General features: G+C 32.2%; 1 protein-coding gene across 1 annotated transcript in view; it reads right to left on the bottom strand.

Annotated features, from left to right (window-relative positions):
* The window catches only part of LOC118185623 (PHD finger protein 12), a 78,935-nt gene that overhangs the window by 33,097 nt on the left and 21,792 nt on the right, over positions 1-24,046 (bottom strand). Inside the window, exons 5-7 of the mRNA XM_085812541.1 lie at positions 15,114-15,228; positions 10,470-10,602; positions 3,590-3,760 (exon numbers count right to left, since the gene is read on the bottom strand). Of these exons, the coding sequence (XP_085668667.1) occupies positions 3,590-3,760; positions 10,470-10,602; positions 15,114-15,228 (419 nt within the window). The remainder of the gene's footprint in view (positions 1-3,589; positions 3,761-10,469; positions 10,603-15,113; positions 15,229-24,046) is intronic.

Here is a 24,046-nt window from a genome sequence, read left to right as displayed (position 1 = left end):
GCACTGTTACCAGTAAAACCCTTATCACATACGATATTTGTTGCCGGAACAAAGGTTTGGTGGAACAGTTCTGAGAAACGCTCTTGGGCAAAATAGGGTTACCATCTTCACTTGGTAAACAGGCTGAAAGCCAAACAAGAATCAGTTATCGCTCAGATTGGCGAAAGCGACGTTTCCTTTCAAGTGACGTTTGCTTCTTCGTGTTGTTTGGTATTGCTCACACTCTTTTCGTTTTAAACTTTATTGTTAGTAATGGAAGATAATAGAAAGGTGATTGCTATCAAGTTAATCACCTTGATCTCCACTCTGGCACTTCAAGTAACAGATAAACACACTTCTGGTTACAGCAATCAATTACATCAGTAATAGCCAAATTCTGTATACACTAAAAATAGTTTAAAAACGTGTGATGGATATGTCTATTTATCAGACATCACTTATGTGTATTTTCTATTGTCTGCATTTCAATAAAAATTTGATGGCTCAATGGAAAATTTGTGACCTGGTGAAAGCATTTTCCTGACTAACTTTATGGCTCATAATTACTGTTCTGTCCATTCAAAACAAACAGACAACAAAAAACAAAAAAAAAAAAAAACTTCTATGACAAAAATCTATATGGCTGATATTTACATCCTAACAGCCAGCAGGTACTATTCAGCAAAATGAAGATCAAATAAAGCACATGAATACATGAGCACTCAAACATGTGCGAGCTGTTTACTGTCCCATAGAACACTCTGTAATATACCTAAAACGCATTAATTATACCAACTCTAGAAATTAGGTGTGCACATCATGAGTTTGTTTTATGTGATTACGGCGAAGCCTCGAGGGATATCTGCTTAACAGGAGGGATCCCTTTGTAGAAGATTTTTTTAAACTGGCTAGTATACCAGTTACAAATGGGGAAAACCAAGAAAACGCCCATGTAGTCAGCCCGTTTGCGGCATTCTAACCTGAGACAGAACTACCAGTGTTCAACGACACTTCAGCCACTAGTAGGCCCGTGCACTTAATTGGAAAGTACAATTCATTATGTAAACAGACATATGAAGGTGATAATCAGTTGTGTACTGTTTTAAATAATCAAATGTTATAAATGCACAGCTGTTACATTTCTTATTATTTATTAGTCATGTTTATATTACGTAGATCACACATATGATATAATTATGAGTTAACCCAATAACAAAATGTGTACACGCTTTAGTACTTAAATGCTCATCGATTATTTTTCAACTGATGATTACATGTCCATAATAATTTGCAAATAATTGATGACTACAGTTGTTATACAATTACATGATTGTTATATGAATTAAAAGTAACTTCAAATAAACTTTTTGGCAATGTTCATTTTTGTATTCATACATACATATATATACACATCTAATAAGTCATATATTTACATACAGATAGAGAGATGCGATGGTTTAGAAGTTGTTAATATATATTTATTAGTATTAATGTAATGAATAAGATTTATATTAATGAATGTTTGTGACCTGGCTCATAATTACTGTTCTGTCCATTCAAACAAACAGACCAAAAAAAAAAAGGACCTTCTATGACAAATGTTTTTCATCATGAATAATAATAAATCCATAAATTTCCAATGTTTCAAAATGTAGCATTTACAATAAAAGTATAGTTTCTAATGTATTTATAATCAAAAAAGTATTTCATTAATAACATGAAAATAATAGACAAATTTAATGAGTATTCTCATTATTACATAAGCTATGCTTTTTGTTTTTATGCTATGCATCTTTTATGCTGTTTAAAATGTGTCACTGATTATGCAATTAACAATTTAAAAAATAAGTAATTAGGAGAAAAGCCGTGCATATACAAACGGATTTTAAAAAATTATTCAACTTAAATTTAAGAAATAAAATTTTATTAAAAATCATTTAAAGGCTCACTGAATTCGCCAACTCCATCGACTGAGGTGTTTCTCCCCAGACTAACATGACTATGTGACTATATAGCTCCACCAAAACGAGCGAAACGAACAAGACAGTACCATACGGTCCCTGTCGAGCCTGAAACAGCCATCGCTAACGATAACTCCAGTCCTATGGAGACTGATTTTAAACACCCATGGCTCAGACTGCCTAAGTACAAATCCTAATCAGTAACTTCCGAGGTTTTGCCCAAGTCGAGCTCCAGAGGGGCGATCAAATAAGACATGAATTTTTAATGTTCATACAGGTAGCCAGACGAAATGCTTGTTTTAATGATTGCCCGATGCCTTTTGACTCGGCGCTGCCATGTGTCTTATGACCTTGCACCTATTGTTGGCGTGGACCTGCTGACAGTACACATTGGAACTGATTGACATGTTTCTTTAAAAAAAAAAAAAAAGCTGAAAACTGTCAGTTCTTTGACAATACCAACAATCTGATCATGACTTTCTTCTGATAATTAACCACTTTTGAAATGGTTGGACCATGATCTTTTACATTAATTGTTACCTTAAACTAGCCATTCCTAAACTGTGTTCCACACACAGTTGCTAAGCATTCCATGAAAAAATATGAAAATGAGGTTAGCGGACAACAAAACATCATCTGCTTTTATATACACTAGTGTGCAAAATTAAGAGAATTTCCCCATTATGTCGAACTTCTGAAAAATCAACGGACAGGATTTAAATGAAATTTGGTATGAATATAGATTTATAACAGAAAAAGAGATGCACCATTCAAAAATGCATGCATGATTATCAGTAAAGTTCATAGTGCAGGGGTGTCCTGAATCCACATTTGTGATATCAAACTGAAAATGAGCCTAATATGGTCCAATATCACAGCCAGGCAGGTCGGTCATGCAGCATGACAGTATACTGGACAGGAGGCAATTGAAGAGTCCCTGTGGCAGACAATCTCACTCCTGCAGCATGACAATTTACAACTACAGGATGGTTCCCAGAGTGGAATGGTGATATAAAACTGCCCTCCCGAGAATACCTGAGACAGGTTAAGGTCAGGAGGCCTGGTGGGCCAATCCATGCAGTGAATATCTTTACTTTTTGGGTAACCAATGACCAGCTTAGACCTTGCGGACGAACATTGTCATCCATTCAAAGAAACCCAGGACAAGTCAAATATAAGGTCTAAGATTTCCTTACTGTATCTCATAGCACTCAGGGAGCCTTTGCTAAATGCATGTGTGGCTGTGCAACATAATCTCTACCCAAACCACTACACTTCCATCATCATAATAAAGCTCCCCCCCCCCCCGATGAGGGAGGGATGATATTGAGTTTTAGGCTACTGCAGTGAGCTGGATGCAAGCATCAAGTCTCCTGGCATACAGTCCTATCTCATGAAGCCTTCGGGCTACTGTAGGTTGTGAAACTCAGATTTCGGTGGTAGCATACAGACTGATGTGTCTTTTCATAACATTAAAACCTGAAAAATATTTCTTTTATATGTATAATACAAACTATATCTAATAAATCAGAGTTTAAATTTATTTGCAAAATATTGCCTTACACAATTCCTTTTTATGTACAATGTGCATGTATAACAAATAATTAATTAACGCATTAGTAATTCTTATAATGAAAATTTCAACTCACAACAATATTTTTTCTTGATGGCAATTTGAGTTTGCGTCGAAAAGGAGGATTCCTTTTATTAACTTTATTGAGAAAATGCAATTTCACAGCATCTTGTGACACTGGGCATGAAAATTTATCCCACAGTTTGACTCTTTCTGATAAACTTACAGATGTCAACATTTTCTGATCCTGGAAAAGGAGAAAAAAATATCAAGCATAGAGTTCTATATTCTCTGTATACATTAATAAAAAAGAAAAAATCAAGATATTAAACATCTTACATAAATTTCTACGAAGAAAGCATACATTACAGTTCATTAAAGTATATAACAAATGGAAGATATCATACATACAAATACAATACATACATAATATATTTCAGTTAAATTTAGCACCGATTGAAAAAACAATCAGCTTTCAAGAAATGTTTAAAAGACAAGAATTTGTGGCACTATGAGTTTCAATAGCAATGTTTATTTAATATGCATCTTTCTTATCACCTCATTTTACCATTAGATTCATTCATTTCAGAATTGAGTGACAAGCAGTTTTTTTATAAAGTTAGAGCAGGGGTTCACAACAAGGTTAATAATGATTCACTGGAGCTCGAAGAAATTTTAAAAGGGCTTGATTATCAAGGGATCGACAACCAAACATGAACAAGTGATTGGCATAATGAAGATCCCATTAGTTACAAAAAATCATTAATACAGTCAAAAGTCGTTAATCCGAACACCCATAATCCAGAATGATCTATAATCCAGACCTCAAAGCTAAAAGCTCTCTGCGCATGCGTTAACGCATGCACATAGGCGTTTACGCATGTGCGTAATACCTTTACACACGTGCATATGCACATGTGCATAATATGTTTATGCATGCGTGTTTAATGTATAACGAACGGTATAAGCTATGCTAAAATTATCTAATTATCTATTTCAGTTAATGTTGCTAGGACTGCGTTGTTCCTTAATCTTCTAATTGGATCCGGCTTATTATTTTTTGCTGACTGTTAGAGCTATTTTATAAGTAAGCTTGAACTTTCGATTATGTCAAATAGAATTTCCGATGCTCGAGCTGCCAAAGGATCTGCAAAGCAAAAGTATGTTTCGATGTCCATCAAACAAAAAGTGGAACTGCTGCAAAAAATGGATAAAGGCATGAAGAAAGTGACAGAGAGGTGATTTGTTTCTCTAACCATTCCGAAATCTGTTTATCAATTTCATGCTGCTCTGCGGAACGGGGAGGGGGGGATGCGCAATGAACTGGAAGTTGATCTGTCAGCACTATCCTCATCTTCAGGGCAGATGTTTTTATTTTATTCGGCTTATAATTCCTCACTAAATGTAGCGTTTCATCTCGATGTACTCCGATATAATTTAAACCAATTTCCTCGTCATTTAAATATCACGAATATACATCAAATAGATTTCTTGTTGCAATTTTCTAATTTCGACTAAGCGCAATGCTTTGCGCCTGCGCACATTGAAAGAAATGTTTAATAAAGTAAACAAATAGATATTAAGCTTTTTTTTTTTTTTTTTTTTTTTTTTTGTAAATTTTGATACCCTTTAGATCATAATTGCTCTTTATTTCATAAATTACAGTTTCATATTTTTAATTTTATAATTTCTGCATGCCATCTTACCAGATTGAAACTGATGATCTATAATCCAGAAAAACCGATAATCCGGAATCGCCGAAGTCCCGACGAGTCCGGATTAAAGACTTTTAACTGTACTGTTAAACTGATATAAAGCTATATAAAGTATCTTATAAAATAAATATAAGGGGACAAATATACAAAACTATTTAATATACTTTAAAAATCAATTACAGTATAAAGTTTGAGATTTGAATGTCCAATATCCAGAATGATCTAAAATCCGGACCTCAAAACTGCCAACAACTTTTTTTTAAATGCTTTACGCATGCAAAATTTGATTTTTTCCCCCGCATTTAAAGCATGTGTAGATTCCTGATTCTTAATTTCCTTTCACCACTAAAGCACTAAATAAATACTTCGTTACTGAAAAAAATATATTTTAGCATAAATTTGTGTGATCAATAATTTGGCTCCGTAGCTGCATATCTGCTTGGCATACATCTCAAAACGAAACATTCTAGATAGAAACGTTGTTAATTTTAGTCCTACTATATTTTATATCCCTGACACAACCTGGCGAATCATTATTTATTATATTTTACTTTATTACTGCATGTTTATGAACACATGAAAACTTGAATAATGACTCATGCAGTGATGTCCAAACATTTTTTTTTTTTTTTTTTTTAATTATTTGTAAAAAGAGTATGGTAACCTTTTATGTTGACATTATTACTCTTAGCAATCTTAGCAATACAGATTTATGTTAAATGCACTAAGAAATTTTGAGGTAAAATTTAACCAAAATTTCTTGCCATATGGAAGGATCAGCCTTTCTAGAATTCTAATATCTCTACTGGCCCTACATAAAAAATAATAATAATAATAATAATAATAATAATAATAATAATAATAAATCCTGGGCATTAACCTTCAAGATAAATGTCCGTACAATGAAATGGTATACATACACTCTAACCTGCAGCAAAACTTATCAGTAGTCAATGCATAAACGACATTTTTACAACTTTGAAAATGCACACGTACAGCATATTTTTTATAATAATTTAATTTTTAAATAATCATTAACTTTAATCAATTTTATTACATTTAATTTAAAATCCAATATATATGACTGAACACTTAAAAATATTCCTTATAAATTATATGCATCTTTAACTAGAAATTTTCATTTTACTCCTTAAGCATATATTTCACTAAATTTACCAATATATGATTGAAGCAAATATTTTAAATTACTACTAACCACAAAGAAAATCAGAATCGATAAATCATATAGCTTTATATGGTTTCTGGATTTGATTTCTACAGGGAAATAACATTTTTAAAAATTCAATTTTAGCTAACCAAGAGTAATACATATAATTACCAAAAAAAAAAAAAAAAATACAGTGGTACTTTGATATATACAAGTGCCCTAATATACGAGAGTTTTGAGATACGAGCCGCCAAGCGAGCGATATTTTGCTTTGAGATGAGAGCAAAATTTGAAAAATGAGGAATCGCATACTAAACTGCTGCCCACGACCGCAACATGAGTGCGCATGTTGGTGTCGTGTGCAGCGTCTAACAGCTTTTCCCACTGTCTGTGTGCTTGTTTCTCTCATTTTCGAAGCATTTTTGTTAAGTTGAGTTCGCATGTTTTGCTTTTTGTACATTTACAAAACATTATCACATTCATTTTTATAACGATGGGTCCGAAGAAGAAGATGATGTCTATTGAATTAAAGTGTGAAAATATAGAAAAACATGAGTAAGGTGTGCGAGTAATCGACTTGGCAAGGATGTACAGGCATAGAACATCAATGATATGAGTTGATAAAGGGTATAATGCCAGCTAAGGGCGTTACAATAATTTCTAAGCTCCGTACCTCTCTCCATGAAAAGATGGAGAAACTACTGATGGTGCGGGTGACAAAGAAGCAGCTTCAAGGAGGAACCTTAACACAAAGCATCATATGTGAGACGGCATGAGCAACTTATGGTGATTTGCTGAAGCAGATCCCACACACTTCCACAAGCGAGGAAACGGAAGACTCGTTTAAAGCCAATTCGGGCTGGTTTGACAACTTTAGGAAAAGGACCGGCATTCACTCCATCGTCAGGCATGGTGAGGCAGCAAGTTCGGATGTGAAGGCAGCTGAGGTTTACATCAAAACGTTTTCCAAACTGATAGAAGCCAATACTTTCCCCAGCAAGTCTTCAACTGTGATGAGACAGGGCTTTTCTGGAAAAGGATGCCGAATAGGACTTACATAACGGCAGAGGAGAAGACGATGCCAGGTCACAAACCCATGAAGGACAGATTAACTCTAGCACTTTGTGCCAATGCGAGTGGCGACTGCAAAAATCAAGCCACTGCTAGTATACCATTTGGAAAATCTCAGAGCCTTTAAGTCACATAAGATTTTAAAAGAAAAACTGCCAGTTATATGGAGGGCAAATCCGAAGGCGTAGGTCACAAGGAAATTCTTTGTGAAGTGGATAAATATGGTGTTTTGCCATTCTGTTAAAAAATATCTACAAGAAAACAACCTACCCATGCAAGCCTTTCTCGTCCTCGACAATGCCCCTGCTCACCCACCAAATCTCGAAGATGATTTACTCGAAGAGTTCAAGTTTATAAAGGTTCTCTACCTACCACCCAACACCACTCCTATCCTGCAGCCCATGGATCAGCAGGTGATTTCTAATTTTAAGAAGTTGTACACCAAACACATTTTTCGGCGCTGCTTTGAGATGACGGAGAACACAAACCTTACCCTTCAAGAGTTCTGGTGTGTGTGTGTGTATAATTAAGGCAAAGCACACGAGGGCTATATGCCTAAGGGGAGGGATGCCTTCGTGGAGGACTTTCTAAGGGAAACTGGCTCGTATACATGTTACACATGGGGAAAACCATGAAAACGCCCATGCAGCCAGCCCGTTCGCGGGGTTCGAACCTCGGACCGAAATACCAGTGTTCAGCGAATTTACCGCTCGGCAGCTGGTGGGCCCTCAAGAGTTCTGGAAGGACCACTTTAACATCGTGATATGACTAAGAATTATTGATCAGGCCTGGCTGGGTGTTACAACGAGAACCTTAACCTCTGCATGGAAGAAGCTGTGGCTGCAGCTGAAAGGGCCTTTGAAGGATTGGAACCTGAAGTGTCAGTGGTAGAGGAGATTGTTTTTCTGGGAAAATCCATAGGGTCTAGAGGTGGATGAGTGAGATGTGAACGAACTCGTTGAGGAACAGTCTCAAGAGCTGACAACTGAGGAGTTATACGATCTACATTTGCAGCAGCATACGATGGTTCAACGAAAAATTAGTTTTCAAGGAGAGCCAGAGATGGAGGAGGTTATCCCTACAAGAGATATAAAGAAGATCTTAGGAATATGGGAGAACGTTGTAGAGCTAGTGGATAAAAATCACCACGAAAAAGTTGACACTGGTCGTGTATAGGAGTTGTTCAACGAAACTTGCCTAACTCATTTCCGCAATATCCTGACAGGGAAGAAGAAACAAACCTCCTTAAACAGTTTTTTTAAATGATCTGCAGGTGAAAATGAGCAAAGCGTGACGAAAAAAACGAAGACCAGTGACGAAAATTAAGCGCTTCTGTAAGCACTTCACTTTTCCTTTTAATTATGTTTCTATAGAATATGTATTTATTATTTATAAATAAATTATTCTTCTTGTAAATACATTTTTCTTATTCAAAAACACAACAAAAACAACTGAGGTGGTGTTTTGGGAGCTGGAACGGATTAATGGCATTTCAATTAATTTGATTGGGGAAAACTGCTTTGAGATATGAGCAATTTGACATATGAGCAAGGTTACGGAACGAATTAAACTTGTATGTCGAGGTACCACTGTATAATTATCAAAAAAATATTTATAATTTATTTATAAATTATGAGTGCAATGATTTATATGTAGCATGCTTAGCAAGCTCAAGTTTTGAATACAAGACATTTTTTTTTATATAACAATTTTTCATTTGCTTGCATGCTAAATCTTTTCATCCAGAACTGCTTCAAGAGTTTTAGAAAATAAATTTGGTTGAAATTCAGTCTGATTTTTTTTTTTAGAATAGAAAAAAATTCTTCCACACACTTTATTTGAATGGTATTATTAAAATAAGTATTACAATAAGCAACACTTTGTATTTAATACACCATTCATATTTTTAATTTGGCAATTTCTCCCCATGCTATATCAATACGCAAATACATAATTTCTTTCAAATTATCTACTTGATACACAGAAAACTCAATTTCCACTTGATTATGATATATTCGTCAATAACGGATGGGAAAGTATTCATCAAGAAATGAACAGATAAAACGTCACAAACTTCAGCATGTTTTAGAAATGGATAATTTAGATTAAATTTATATCTTATATATAAGCATACAGTTACCAAAAAAGCTCGTACTGAATTGAAAAATAATTTCACTTCCATTTAACCGGTATTTTTAAAATATAACCTTGTTTCTGCACCAGTCACTGAATTTTTATTTTCTTTTTAAATTATATTTCTGAAATGGAATAGAAGTTCATTTTATTTGGAAATTACTGATGGTTTATGAATCAAATGAATAAATTCGTTAGCAGTTGCTTAACAGCTTGTTATTGCAAATTAATATACTGTTAAGACACAATAACACACCGAACAAATAATAATTCAGAAATCAAACAACAAAAATCAGCGTTATATATTCAAAATTTTCACAGGACTAGTTTCGACGGTTTATCGAACCACCATCCTCAGCTGCAAAACCGCAAATGAACAAGATAGGAAATAATGATTAGATAAGATAAGAAAGCCTGGGCAAGACTAAGTAAGTGGCGCCATCTGTTGATGAAACCAGAACTAAAACATAATTTCTTTAAAGGCCGAATGCAAAGATGGATTGGAATTAGGATCGTTAACTAGAATAGAAAGATTTTTTTGAAAGCTTTCTTGCTATAAAATCCATATTGCATACTAGTTCCCCTACGCTCTTTCTATAAAACCCATAGTTTTCCTCCACACATTTCATAGCTCATAGTTTTTCAGGAATTTCTATAGAAACTATGCAGAATGCACATCCATAGTAGTTGAAGTCTATAGGTATATAACAAAGATTACATATATGGACAAATTCTCAAAATTGGAATTTCTAGTTTTGAGAAAATAAAAATAAAAAAAAAAAAATAATAATAAATAAAAAATCAGAAATTATGTCTATATCTGGAATTCAAACAGGCCTGTCATAGCATGAAAACAAAATCTGTATTACCACTAAATGTTCTGCATGGTTAGGGCACATCCATCTTCCAGTTGGTAAAGTTGTCAAAGGAGGATCTAAACAGTCAGCGTGGAAAAGTAGAGGACAGTAGTCACACTGGATAAGGGGAGCTTTTCGACAACTCCTAAATATAAACGCACATATATCACATATTGTTATTATAATACATTAAATGCAGGTTACGTATATACATAAAAATTTACGATGCAAATTTACATAGCTTTCAAATCAAACTTTCCTGAAAATAAAACAAAAAGTATGCTGAACATAATTTACACTTCAGTTAAAGTATAGGATCTCTTATTAGACATTATGATGCTTATACATTTTTTAACAATTTTAATTATGCTAATGGTGGGCCATTCTTTTATGAGATGAGATAAGAATGTTCACTCACTGAACTGAATCAGTTCATTTTTATGACTCAGTGTTCACTAACAACAATATTGGTGAATAAGATCAGGAAAAGGGAGAGAATCAAGAGTGTTGGCAATGTTGAAGCTAGGAGGAGGAAGAATCCAAAGAGCACGGGGAAGGGGGGGTCAGAAGAATCAACTTGATCTAACTGCCAATTCCCTAGACAGTTTTATTTATTTTATCTTTGATTCCCTAAAGCCTCATTTCTGCAAAGGACTAACAAGATTTAAAGATTAAGATTCTAGAATTAAAATAATAATAATAATAATAAAGTTGGGACTTTTTTTTTAATTTTAATTTTTTATTTCCAGTGGTTAAGCAAAACGTTACAAAGAACCTTACAAACAACAGAATTAAAAACAAAAAGAATAAAGTCATTGCCTAAGGAGCACTCTTGCCTACCAGTAGCTGGACTCTTCTGTAAGACCACAAAGAGCCACACATCAAAGCAGGTGGTTCCTGTCCATTTCTTCTCCAGAATCACAAAGTGGGCAAATAAGATCGCTTGAAATGGCCGAGTGATGCAGGTGGGCAGCAAAGCAATCATGCCCTGTAGACAGACAGAAAGCCAGCACTGCACTGTGTCTTGGACTATCAGGAATAAGAGAAGGACTTACCATTCTCCAACTTTTTAAAGCTATACGAGTCTGAAGATTTCGTAAGATATTAGATGTAGATAAACTTTTTAAAAACAGTTTAATCCTCCAATAAAAAAATGGCTGTATTAAGATACTGTAGTAAGCTGGCACCTCTTTTTGCAAAGAAGTCCGCATGTTCATTGCCCCAAAGCCCACGATGGTCGGGCACCCACTGGAGAAAGATTTATTAATTTAAATCATTTTGCTGGGTATTCCCCCCCCCCTTAGGGTAAGAAGTTAAGCCATGGAGGTAGTTAGATGGAGTAGCCCTAAACCGGTTTCCCCATACACTGCTTTGAAGCACTGGCGATCCCTTCTTTGGTGACCAAAACATTGGGTAATTTACCATCGAGTTCAATGGGTTTTGACACGATTGGATGTAAATATTTTGTAATTACGTCGTAAATATGCATATAAATGTATATATTTTCTTTTTCTACAATACTTCAGAGTCCTAAGTAATTTTAAATAAATTTAAGTAAAAGAATTCATTTTTAAACAACATTTCATTCTGAACGGAATTAAATACTATATTTTTCACAGAACAGTTTGCTCAAAATGGTTTAATTTAAAATAATTTCACAAGTTTTCGTTAATCGCATTAGAAAAAAAATTTAAGGTACTTCGATTTGATTTGGTTAAGGATTACAAAAATTAAGATCAAAGTTTATTGTATTATTAAAATTATGCATTATTTCTAAAATACTTTCCTAAAATTCCTAAAATACTTTCTCAAATATGACATGATTTTTTAGCTTCTAAGTCATCTTTTAAATCGAAAACTATAAGTCAGTTTATAATTAATACTCTATTTAGTCCATTGCAAATTACAGCATCTTTTAATTTAATAGCGAAATACTTTAAATAGTACTTAACTTTCTCTGAATATTTCTGAAAGGGAATAAAGTAAGGATTATTTTTTAAATACTATTTAAAACTTGTAACTGACTTATTATAAAATGTAAGGGGAATCATTCTTTTAATTATACTTATTAGATTTTTTTACCCTTCATTTCAACAATACATATTCCAAACCTCTTCTTTATTACTTTCTTAAATATGCATCTCATAGAAATTGCTTTAACCTTTTAACAGATTGCTTTCCAGTACGAACAATTCTTGCTTAAATAGTTTTATAAGATATTTGTCAACAGGATGTCAATTTATGCTTACAATTCAATGTCAATTTATGCTTACAATTCAATGTTAAGGTTATTATATATTTAGATAATATTTATAATCATTATAAATTTAGATACATTTAATAATTAGATTTCTTCACAGTAACTTTTACAGTTATTTATGAATGAATAAATCCTTCATTTCAAATACATTTATAAAAATTTAATAAATATTTACGTATTTTGTTAAAGGCAGATACATGACTTTTGTAAGCACATGCATATTTCATATTTTTCATTTCTGGCATGTAGAAATCTTTAATTTCTGTGCATTCACTATATTTTACGAGTAAAGTAATTTACACTAATTTTAAAAAGTACATGTTACAATAATACGTGGATGTGAAAAAAAAATTATTTTATTTAAAACATTCTGGCATCTGGAACATAAAATAAAAGTAGCGAATACTGTATTAAGGGTATCGTAAAATGTATACAATTTTAAAGGTACGGTGAGGTATTTTTCATTCTTTAAGCATAACTTTTTTGCTAAAATCTATATTTTATAGTTCAACAGCTTAGAATTTTATGAAACAAATTCATAATCAAAATCGCTATTGTTAATTATCGAAAAATAACCAAGATGTGATTTTTGCATAAATGTCACTAAACTATATAAATTGCTATTATCCATCATCATACTAGGAATGTTTCTTTTATGTGGAGGTGTCCCGTTTTTCGATTTGTATGGAACTGTCGTGTGTCGAAATACTATCAGAGTGCTGTCAAGCGAGCTTCTGAATGTAAACAAGAAAACACCCCATCTGGTGACTGAAGCTTCGGAACAGTGCTTCATTTCTAATGCTGATTTGGCCACTCCTTCCTTTCTTACCTCCATGGTGAAAGCTAAAAATTAAACACCAAGAGACCCAATGATCTATCAGGAGATGCAATGAGAAATCAGGAGTCTCCCAGTTTCAAAGATAAATTTTTATGGAATGCCTATGGTTTAGAACCATCCATCTCTACAAAGGGAATGCCTGTGGCTACCTTCATATCATAAGCATAAATAGCAAGCAAAAATAGGAAAAATGCATAAAAAGAATTCCAGGAAAAGCTAGAGGAAGTAAAATCAATTCAGAAAATTTAAGGAGAAGTAAGAAATTTTAAATTTACATGTGTGTGTATATATATATTGTAAAATTATTTATTTATTTATTTTTGGTATGCATAATGTTTAAGATTTTTAACATGAACAACACATACATATTGAGATAAAAGTGAATGGTAAAATGATCAAGATTAATAGGGTCCTAGGTCACCTGGTCTAAAATCAGAATGCAATGCTGATTACTAAATGCAGGAAAACATGTGCTGCAAAATTTAAAATGCAGGAATTAATGTGATTTTGATCATGGACAGATTGATAATATGCATGATGGTCTCTTCAGATGATGGTTGGTGAAGGATTAGATTTTACCCTTAGCCATCTCTAAGACAAGTAAGAAAGAACTCAAGGAACGTCATCTGTCCTAAGTAGCATCTCTGCTGGAACTGAGACTGTAGATATTATCTTTTGGGTGACAAAGTCCCATATTCCTGGCCAATGATAGAACTCACTCGCTTCATCAAATGAGGTACTGCTGGATCATTTACTGGTAAATTCTGTAGGATTGTAATACTGTTGGAAATTCGTAAATAAATTTTGTCTAACATAACGATTTAAATTTTGTCTAACATAACTATTTAAAGATGAAATGTAACTCTATTTTTTTTTTTTTTTTTTTTTTTTTTTTTAAATTTGAGATTTATGTTTAAAATCTAGATTCACATCAAAATATAGAATGGTACTTAGTTTATCAGGGTCAATGTTCCTTCTAACCTTCTTCGGGAACATACAAGGACTTGACTCAGAACAGAGAGCTTACTAAAGCTATGTTCACTAATTGTGGTAAGTAGACAGGATACAGACGAAGGGTATACAAAACCCTTTATTTTTCTCTATATACAATAACTTCCGTACTTCGGAATACACTGACCCGCCACTTGGGGTCTAACGTAAAAGCATAAAAATAAAACTAAACTCTAATTTAACTTTAGAATAATAAACGTGGAAGATTCGCCTTATATTAACAGGAAGCGTATGTAGTACAGAGACTGTGAACACTACAATACGTTTAAATTTATCAAGAGGATTAAAACCTCTGGTCTGGAAGGCAAACAGCAACTAAGTAACTTCTAAGGTAAGCGGCCTGCTTCGAACTCACTGCTTCCTCTCTCTCGCTTGGCAAAAAGCCACAACTTAAATACTTGGCGTTCGCCAGACAAACTTTGCATAAAAACCTTAACGCTTATAATTCTGGCCGGAAGTAGAAAATAAGAAGTGATAGTAAAGATTTAAAATAAAATAAACGTTAGTAAAACTTAAGATCCTTACAAGTTTATATCAATTAATATACCTTTTACACTGATAACATAATTTTGCAGGCAGATGCAATAATCCGTTGTCTAATTCATGAGCCATCTTCTTAGAACATCTATTAGCTTCCCTAGGTCTCAGTCGCTTACTTGAACCTATGTAGTAAATATATAAAAAGAATATAATTAAGTATACTGTTTCATGTCAAATTAAGTATTCAATTTTAAGCATTATTTGCTAAATAATCTACATTAGCATAATACTTAATATATTTACCGTAAATATGTTTTAACTACTCACATAGCATAAATGCTGATGCAACAATGACTTACTATACTAATATTTTAAACCAAAATAAAAAAAGAATAAATGTAAAAAGATTTATCATATATTACAACCTTCTTGATAGCACAGCTAAAAAAAAAAAAACTAAATACTGTCTTGAAAGTTGCACCATATAAATATCTAAACTATGTATAAATAATAATAAAAAATCAAAAAATTAAATTATTATTCACACATTGCAAAATCTCCCCAAGTCAATTAAAGTCACAAATTATTCAATATAGCAAGGAGATGAATGCTTTTAGATTTTACAAGATACACAGATACTCATATTTAAATTATTCAGATAATTTCTTAATTCATCAAATATTCTCAATTATTTTCAATCCTAAAGGAAATGTAGCTTTTTAGAAATAATTTAGAGTTTCCACAATTGACAAGAGAACAAAAAATTCACACCAAAAAAAATTCAAAATTTATACTTTTGATTGTTGCAACTGATTGCTTTCTATGACAATAAAAACAAAAAAGAAAGAATAAAAAAGAAACAAAAACTTTAATAAAAAATTTAAAAACTGTTTTTATAAAATAAGCTCTTATTTAAAATTAAGGGAACAATTAATGAACTAAAAGTAGAAAAATAAATTATTATACAGTTTAATGGAAGCAAGAGATTAAATACCGTATTTGCCGGCATATAAAAAGCATATTTTTTTCTTTGAAAATAGGTCTGAGAAACTGGCTGTGTCTTATAGGTCAATACTCAGTTTTTGATTACATTCATTTCTGGAAATTTCCTCTATTCGGAGTAAAGCGATTTTTTCTTGTTTCATTGCGGAGTGTGGGAATGTTACAGTTACGCAGAGTTCAGTGAACGTACATGCGCTGTCATCGATGATCACAGCTGGGTTCATTTAAACTTTCCAGGTTTCGTGAACGACTTTTAAGAGTGTGAAATTTCTACTGCTAAGTTTTCTTAAATTTGTTGGCAAGTTTCAGCTCCAAAAACAACATCGGCATTGCTATAACATAGCATACAAGCTATGTGTGATTGCATGTGCTATTATAAAGAACGTGGAAACAGGGCTGTAGAAAGGCATTTTGGGTCACCCCAACTGAGAAAATGATAATAACTGTGAACTGAGATGCTGTGAAACCAGAGACAGTGGTTAAATCATTCAAGAAGTGTGGCATTAGTAATGCACTGGATGATACAGAGGACAATTTATTGTATGAGGCCTCAGATGCTGATTTAGAAGAGGTTTCAAGTGAATCTTCATTTAGTTCTGCAGATGACAGTCTGGGTTTTGACGAAGAAATGTTTCAAGAACAGTAAAAGAAACAGTAAAATCATTTTATCCTTCAAAAATGTGTATAAAATAGAAATTTCAAAATCTATCTACAATATTTTATCGTGAATAATAAAAGCATAGGACATCCTTGATATATTTAAAATGATAATGGCTTATGTTGTTGTTGTTACTAATCTCCATGTCTAGGAATATACTAGAAGAGGTCCACGAGTCCATTCACCTTCAGAAAATCGAAAACAAGCTTAGGAGACTTCTAAAGGTCCTCAAGAGACAACTCCAGGCACTTACGGATATTGACTCATGGGTGGAGGAAAAGGGCAGCCTCTGTAAGTCGTGAGACACGAGCACCAATGGTAGAGGACTGACTTAGCTCAGATGCCTGTAAGCTTTAGCTGGGTATAGTGGAATAGCCTTCACGCCTTGGGTGGCCCTACTAGGAGCATACACTTCCGACGTACTTCCACCCAGTGCCACCCCCTCGCCACATTGATTTAATTTGTTCGTCATCCAAGAAAATTCGGTGTTTTGGATCTACATATATTGAACCCAGCAAGATCTTATTGTCTAGCAAACTAGTTTCTCTTTTCTACACTGAAGAAATGATTCCTTCTGTAATAAACCCTTCATTTCAGAAAGAACAAACATCACTTTCTTCCATTCTCGCCTCCTGTCAATTCTTCAGATTGCAGCTTTTTTGTGGCTTATACGGTGTAGAAAGAAGTGTTTCCAATTCTGAAACATCATTCCACAGTCTTTCTGTTAGTGAAACATTAGGGTTATCAACATCTTCTAAAAATGTTCTTAATTCTAAAAACCTCTTTATCATCAAATATGTACTTCCTTATCACATTGCTTGATCAATAATTGCTGCTTTTCCTGCTCGCTTCCTGAGAATGGCATCAATTTTACGAATGGCATCAACTTGCTATTATTGCTGCTTACCTAAATTTACCAGTGAGATTTGTAACTAAATGAGGTAACTAAATTAATCAGATTGAGCACTAATGGCAAATATCACATCCATCCTCCTTCCTTATATTTATTTATTAATAGGTCAATAAAACAGAAAATAACTATATATTAATGTAGACAGTCGATAAATAAAAATAATAACTTAGCTTTTCATTAATTTTTTCAATTCAATTTAATTTCATTTCAAATTGAAACTGTCCAACGAAAACTGGAGTTGGAGTCGAAGTCGATCTGTTTTTAGCGACTCCAGCTCCGACTCCTTTTACCCCAAAATCTGCCCGACTCGGATTCCGACTCCACAGCATTGGATAAAAGTATATGAAATGAAAATTTAAATGGCACATACTTCCTCACAATGCGGTAACATCATAACCTTGAAACCAAGTTTCACAACAATGCTGAAGAAGTATTTCAATTCGAGTTTCTTCATTTATATAATTTTTAGCATTCTTGCTGAAAAAGGGGGCGAAGAGTTTGTTTACAGTTGTAAAGTTCCGAATTTTGCAACCACTACATTTTCAAATGTTGAAATTTTAAAATCATAAATGTCAAATAATCAAGGGAAAAAATTACCTATCATTCACCAAAAAATCAGAAACAAAGTCAAAAATTTCACACAAATTTCATTCAGAAGATTTTAATTTTTTTCTCTTTGTGTGTCATTCCACGGAATAAATTTATGAGATTTTTAGTTTGTTCGTTAAATGAAGATATGTGCAAATCATTTTTTCACTAAATTTTAAAATACTTTAATTTTTTTTTAAAATTGCACCACTACATTGCATTATCATTTATAAACTGTGCATGTACAAAAGCTTATTAGTAAGTAGGTTGAAAACTAATGACAAACTCCTGAACCAACAATATGAGATTATAATAGCTACCAATCTAAAAATTAAATAGAAAATTCATAATTTTAAAACTTCAGAATACAATCAATATTGAAAAGAAAAGTGAAGCATTATATATTTTTAAATATACAAAAAAAATCTTTTAATATAAAAATTGTCAATATTTCATTTTTCTTAAATAAAATTAATATTAAGGAAAAAAGCAACCTAATTTTGGCACAGATTTTTTATAAAATATATAATAATAAAAATAACGCAAGTTTGTTTTCTACCGAAAAAGGACCTGTGACTGATTGAGCTGGAAATTCATAGAGTTTTGTTCAAAATTTAGGCCAATCTGGCTGCACGTTTGCTTTTTAAGTTTTACATTGGTATGGTTCTCTCTCTTCTGTTTGAAAATTAATACCGTTGCCAACCCATAAGATTAAATTTTTACTTGATTCAAAAGTAAAAATTTAATCTTATGGGTTGGCAACAGTATTAAATTAAAATGGACTTAAAATAAAAGAAGCTCCTGTGCTTCTTTCACCTCCTTTTCAAGTGTATAAACAAAAACTTTGATACAAACGAAAACTATCAAAGCATTAAAAAATTGTACTACTTTTTGTATAAAATAATATACATACATAAAGCCATGCAATGAACCTACTTTTACGACAGCCATAATATAAAATAATACTTGCTGCAAAATGCTGTAAAAGTCCAGATGAAAATCCTTTTTATATTAAGTTTACTTCAGTAATTACACAGTATGTTTATAATACCAAAAGTAATGAAAGATCTCATGCATTATAAATTGGCAACAATGTCTACTTATGAGGGACATGATTTTATCTCAAATTGCAAATAATACCACTTTGAGTTATTTAAAAAAAGATCGAAAATTAAACATATATTTATCACTGATGTTTTTTTAACAGCTTGGGAACAGGGTGCTTATTTTCACAATGTGAATTTTATAACCATGTAAAAGAGAAATTAATACACTATTACCAAATTTCCTTGCAAATTTTTCCCTTTAGCTTATGAGCACCAGATTTTGAAAATTTTTAATTATTTGTGCAATCTTCCCCTTCCTTAATAAGTTAAAAGAACGAGCTCCCAAAATTTTTAAATTAATTAGTCCATAGTGTTTGTTGTTGTCATACTAACAAAAACTAACCCTTACAAACTACCTGCACAGATAATACAACATCTGCACAATAAGAAGTACTTAGAAGGGCTAAGTACTGAATTTTATACTGCCTAATACAAGCACCAACCCACCACAGCAAAGCAAACACAAACCTGCAGTCAATCTACAATTTTGCCCAGTAGGCTGTACATTCTAAATATTTATTCTAAATATTTATGGATGATTTTAAGCCTGAGCAGTAGCAGAGACAGCAATAAGAACAGTCGAGATTCAAGTTATACGGAAGTAGAAATGAAGATTTTTTTATTAAATATTGTAATCCTAATATTACTACTTATTCTTATTGAAATGTAAGTTTTCAGCCCCTCCCCAAGGAAATGATAATGCGATAGTTACCTGTAGCTTATGCAGAACATTTTTTACTTACTTCGGTTCTTACTTCAGTTCTTTTCTTATTAATTTTTAACAGTGAATGAAAGATATTCACATATAAATATATTCCCAAACAAAGCAATTATTCTTAATGCTAAAATTTATAGCTGAGTGTTTTTATTTTTCCACAAGTACGAATAAAAATTAATAAAAAACAGTACCATCACAACTCTGAATAAGATTTATACTACACTGTAATTAGCTCCATTTATAGAATTTTTTGGTGTGTTATTCATGCTTGTTTATAATGGTAACGAAAATAATACAGGGTGATCCTTTTAGAGCTGGCCTATTTCACTGGGCTGTAGTTTTGCTAAAATGCACCCGATTTTACTGCAATTTGCGGAAAATTTAGTGGTCTGTCCTATTTTTTAGGTGCAATGCTGAAAAAAGAAGAAATAAGAAATAACGAAAGCGGCGAAATGCTACACAAGGAGGGATGGCTTGCGCCTATAAAATGTTGTTAAAAACTCTGATTGCCATGTGGCATACCAAACGTGACTAGTACAGGGTTCGTGCACATTTCTGCACACAGAAATTAAGTACTTTTAAGGACCATTAATGAAAAAAATTAAGGACCTATGAGCAAATGGGAACTGAATAAATTCAATTAAAAATATTATCCATGCCTGAATTTCCCTTTTGTAATACCATCCTAAAAATGAAATAGATCCCTAAGTAGTATGCATTATTACTAAACATGAATTAACATAATTATTAATAAGTTTGAGAATAAAATAAACTTTATGCAATTTATCAAGTAGCATTAAATATTTTACACTTATAATAGTTGGACATATTTGAAATAAATACGTGACATTTACGTTTTACTAACAGTTAGCTTTATGTTGATTTTTTTTTTTTTTTTTTTTGCATGTGTGTGTGTGTCTTATTTTGTCACATACTTGGTCAGTCTAGAGGTTTAAATAGCAGGTAGATTTTATGTCTAATGGCATAGGTTAACATGAGAAGTAAGATCATAATCAGCATGATTCTTAACAAAAGACTGAATGTTGTCACCACTGCCGCTTGCCAAGAGAGAGACCTGCTGATTAGAACAAACCTGAAAGGCCTGACGTAGGCACGATTGCCAAGTGTTGAAAGTTAGTCAGGCTCTGTTTGATGCAGTTAGTGTTGTAGCTTCGTGTACAGTTCCAGGGGTTGTAACCCAGTTGATATACTTTAAGGTTCCAATAAACCATTAAAGCACCAGAGGTGATAAACCGTTTTGTATTATTTTAAGTCTCGCTAGAAGCAAAGAATAAGTTTTACTTGAATTTTTACATTTTTTTTTAATTTTATCTAGTGACAACAGTGAATATTAATGAAAGGCAATAACTCACTTTAATATGTAAGAATAATTTTTAAGGGTAAGCAGTTAGTTATAAATAATTAAATTAGGTAGTTTGATAACCTTAGTCATTATGGATTTACATGGCCACTATCAAATTTTATTTTTTAACAATATTTGTTAAAAAAAAAAACACTATTAAAATCAAAATTTAATAACATTTCACAGTTTAAAATACATGTAATTTATGACATTAGGATAATTACACTTTAAAAGCTACAAAACATTTATGTCTTCTAACATCAACACTCAAAAAATATTTATCCTTCATTTTAATTTGAAGCCTTCCCAAACATTTTGGCAACTTTATACTGATTTCCTTCTCTTTAAGCATCTTTTCTAACAATTAAAGATTTGTTTCTCTATGCAAACCAATGCTCTCGCTAGTTTCTGCATGCTTTATGTCCTAACTTGTCAACCTCTCCACAATGTACCTATGAGGGTTTATTTGATCTGGTAAAAGTTAAATAGTCCGAAACCTCCGACGGATGTGAAGCATATTATCGCTATGTCTGAAAGTATTTACAATATCAGATAAAAGTTTAAATAAGCTTCTTATTTAAAAAGAACTTAGAACATAAAGGCATTTTTTGATGCTAACAAAATCAATTACAACTCACAGTGACGTAATTAAACAATAGTCTAATTCAAACTAAAAATGTGGACTAGTAGTCAAAGATTGTACAATTTAATTTGGCTCAGTAACTCTATCATATGAGGAAATAGAAGTAGGAAATTATAGTAAAGGCTCAAATCATAAACTATTGGGTAATCTACATAATAATAACTGCACAAATTCTTTGAAGAATAATTTTCTTTATGTATTCAGTTTCTTTCTTCAACACATTTCATTTTTCATTTTAGAATTTTTGAATTTAATTAAGGATTTCTGTTATTCTAAAAAGCACTAAATGCATTTAGAATTTATACAAAAGGCAGCAATTTTATTTCTTTAGTAATTTGAACATTCAAAAGAAATATAAAATATATATTGTAAAGGCCGGTTACAGAGCTGATATGACAGAATTTTTAGAATTTAGTGACACACCGAACAACAAAATCTAGAAATGGCAAAACTTTTAGAATTTAGAGCAGACATTGGAAGCAGAACTTAAAAGAGCACTAGGCAGCAGAATTTAGGATCCACAGAGATTGCATCAGGTGGGAAATTGTGTACCAGCTCTGTGTATGATGCATTAAGACATATTAGGTTAATCTTTGAAATTGTTAAGTTTTCAATTTATTTATTAATAAAAACATCTCTATCTATAATTGCCTGCCCATGTGATAAGATTAGAAGTGTTTTTGATATTTTCTATGCTTGTGTCTAGTGAGACATAGAGAAAATAAAGGGAAGACAAATGTTAAGATAAACATGTTAAGATTCTAGTATCAGAAGTAAAACATTCAAATATTAAGTTTTCATTGTCCTTCCAGACATTCTCCAAAAAGTAAGAAATTCATTGCAAACTTTCTGTAAAATACATCGATTACGTGCTGATACCATGCAGACATTTTTCATTTTGTCACATATTTCTCGAATCTTCTAGAATCGTGGGTTTATAAATCTTGCCTTCAAATCCTTCTAAACTTTAAAAGCTGCAATGCCTAAAATCCTAATGAAAAATTATACCTACCGATTCTGCAAGAGCAAAAAGCCAGAAATATTTTGGAAATAAAAGGAGGGAAAAAGTGTAAAATTAATTTTATAGAGAAAACTGGTGCATATTCTGAGAATTTTAAATATTCTGAGACAATCACATGGGAAAAACTCTTACTATGAAAAAATTAAAAAGAAGACATTTTTAATTAATTACATAGCTAATTTTGCTTTTCCTAAGAGCTGTTTCGTAAATTGTGCTTTATAGCATTATACCTTATTTATTTTTCAGATTAAAAATATTGTATAATAAGTTGCCAAAATGAAACTTTATAATATGACAGCAAAAATAATAATGTTTTATTTCAATCTTATTTTTTAAATATAATTTCAATATATTACTATTATTTTAATAAAATTTATCAATGTTACGATGTTTTAAAAAAAAAAAAAATCGTTGAAAAATTCTCAGATCTCGGAATAAAAATTTTCTCTAGAAACTAATCTTAAAATCGCCAAATTTAGAACCGTTTAATAAAAGAATTCACATCCCCAAAGCGAGAAGTTGTTTACGAGTTATTAGAAAAAATGAATTTCAAAACGCTTATGTTTCACTTCTTGCTTAGAAATTCGAGTATCCCATCATTTCTATTAGAAATAGATACAAATTATAAACCATGAACCCATTCAAAAGATAACCATATATGTCAGTGAATCGCCAAAAATATTCCTCCAAAATGCTAATTCACACTCAAAATGACAGTCGTAAAAACAGATAGAAATTTCAGATGATTAAAATTAAGGACCTTCTACTGATTTTGGCCAAAATTAAGGACTTTTAAGGACCAAAAATCGATTCCAAAAAATCGAAGGACTTTTAAGGACTCTTAAGGACCGTACAAACCTTGTAGTAAAGGTTTGTAAAGGTTATAAAGGTTTATAATCACTTACCCTACAATAGGGATTGAAAATGACCACCCTCCTGTCGTAGGCATAACCAAACTCGTTGCTCCATGTTGGTTGTGGTTTATCAT

This window comes from Stegodyphus dumicola, chromosome 3 (assembly GCF_044657685.1).
Source record: "Stegodyphus dumicola isolate Sdum_Otavi_A_Nest chromosome 3, ASM4465768v1".
NCBI lineage: Eukaryota > Metazoa > Arthropoda > Arachnida > Araneae > Eresidae > Stegodyphus > Stegodyphus dumicola.
Note: the sequence above shows the minus strand (reverse complement) of the source record. Positions and strands in the feature narration are given on the sequence as shown.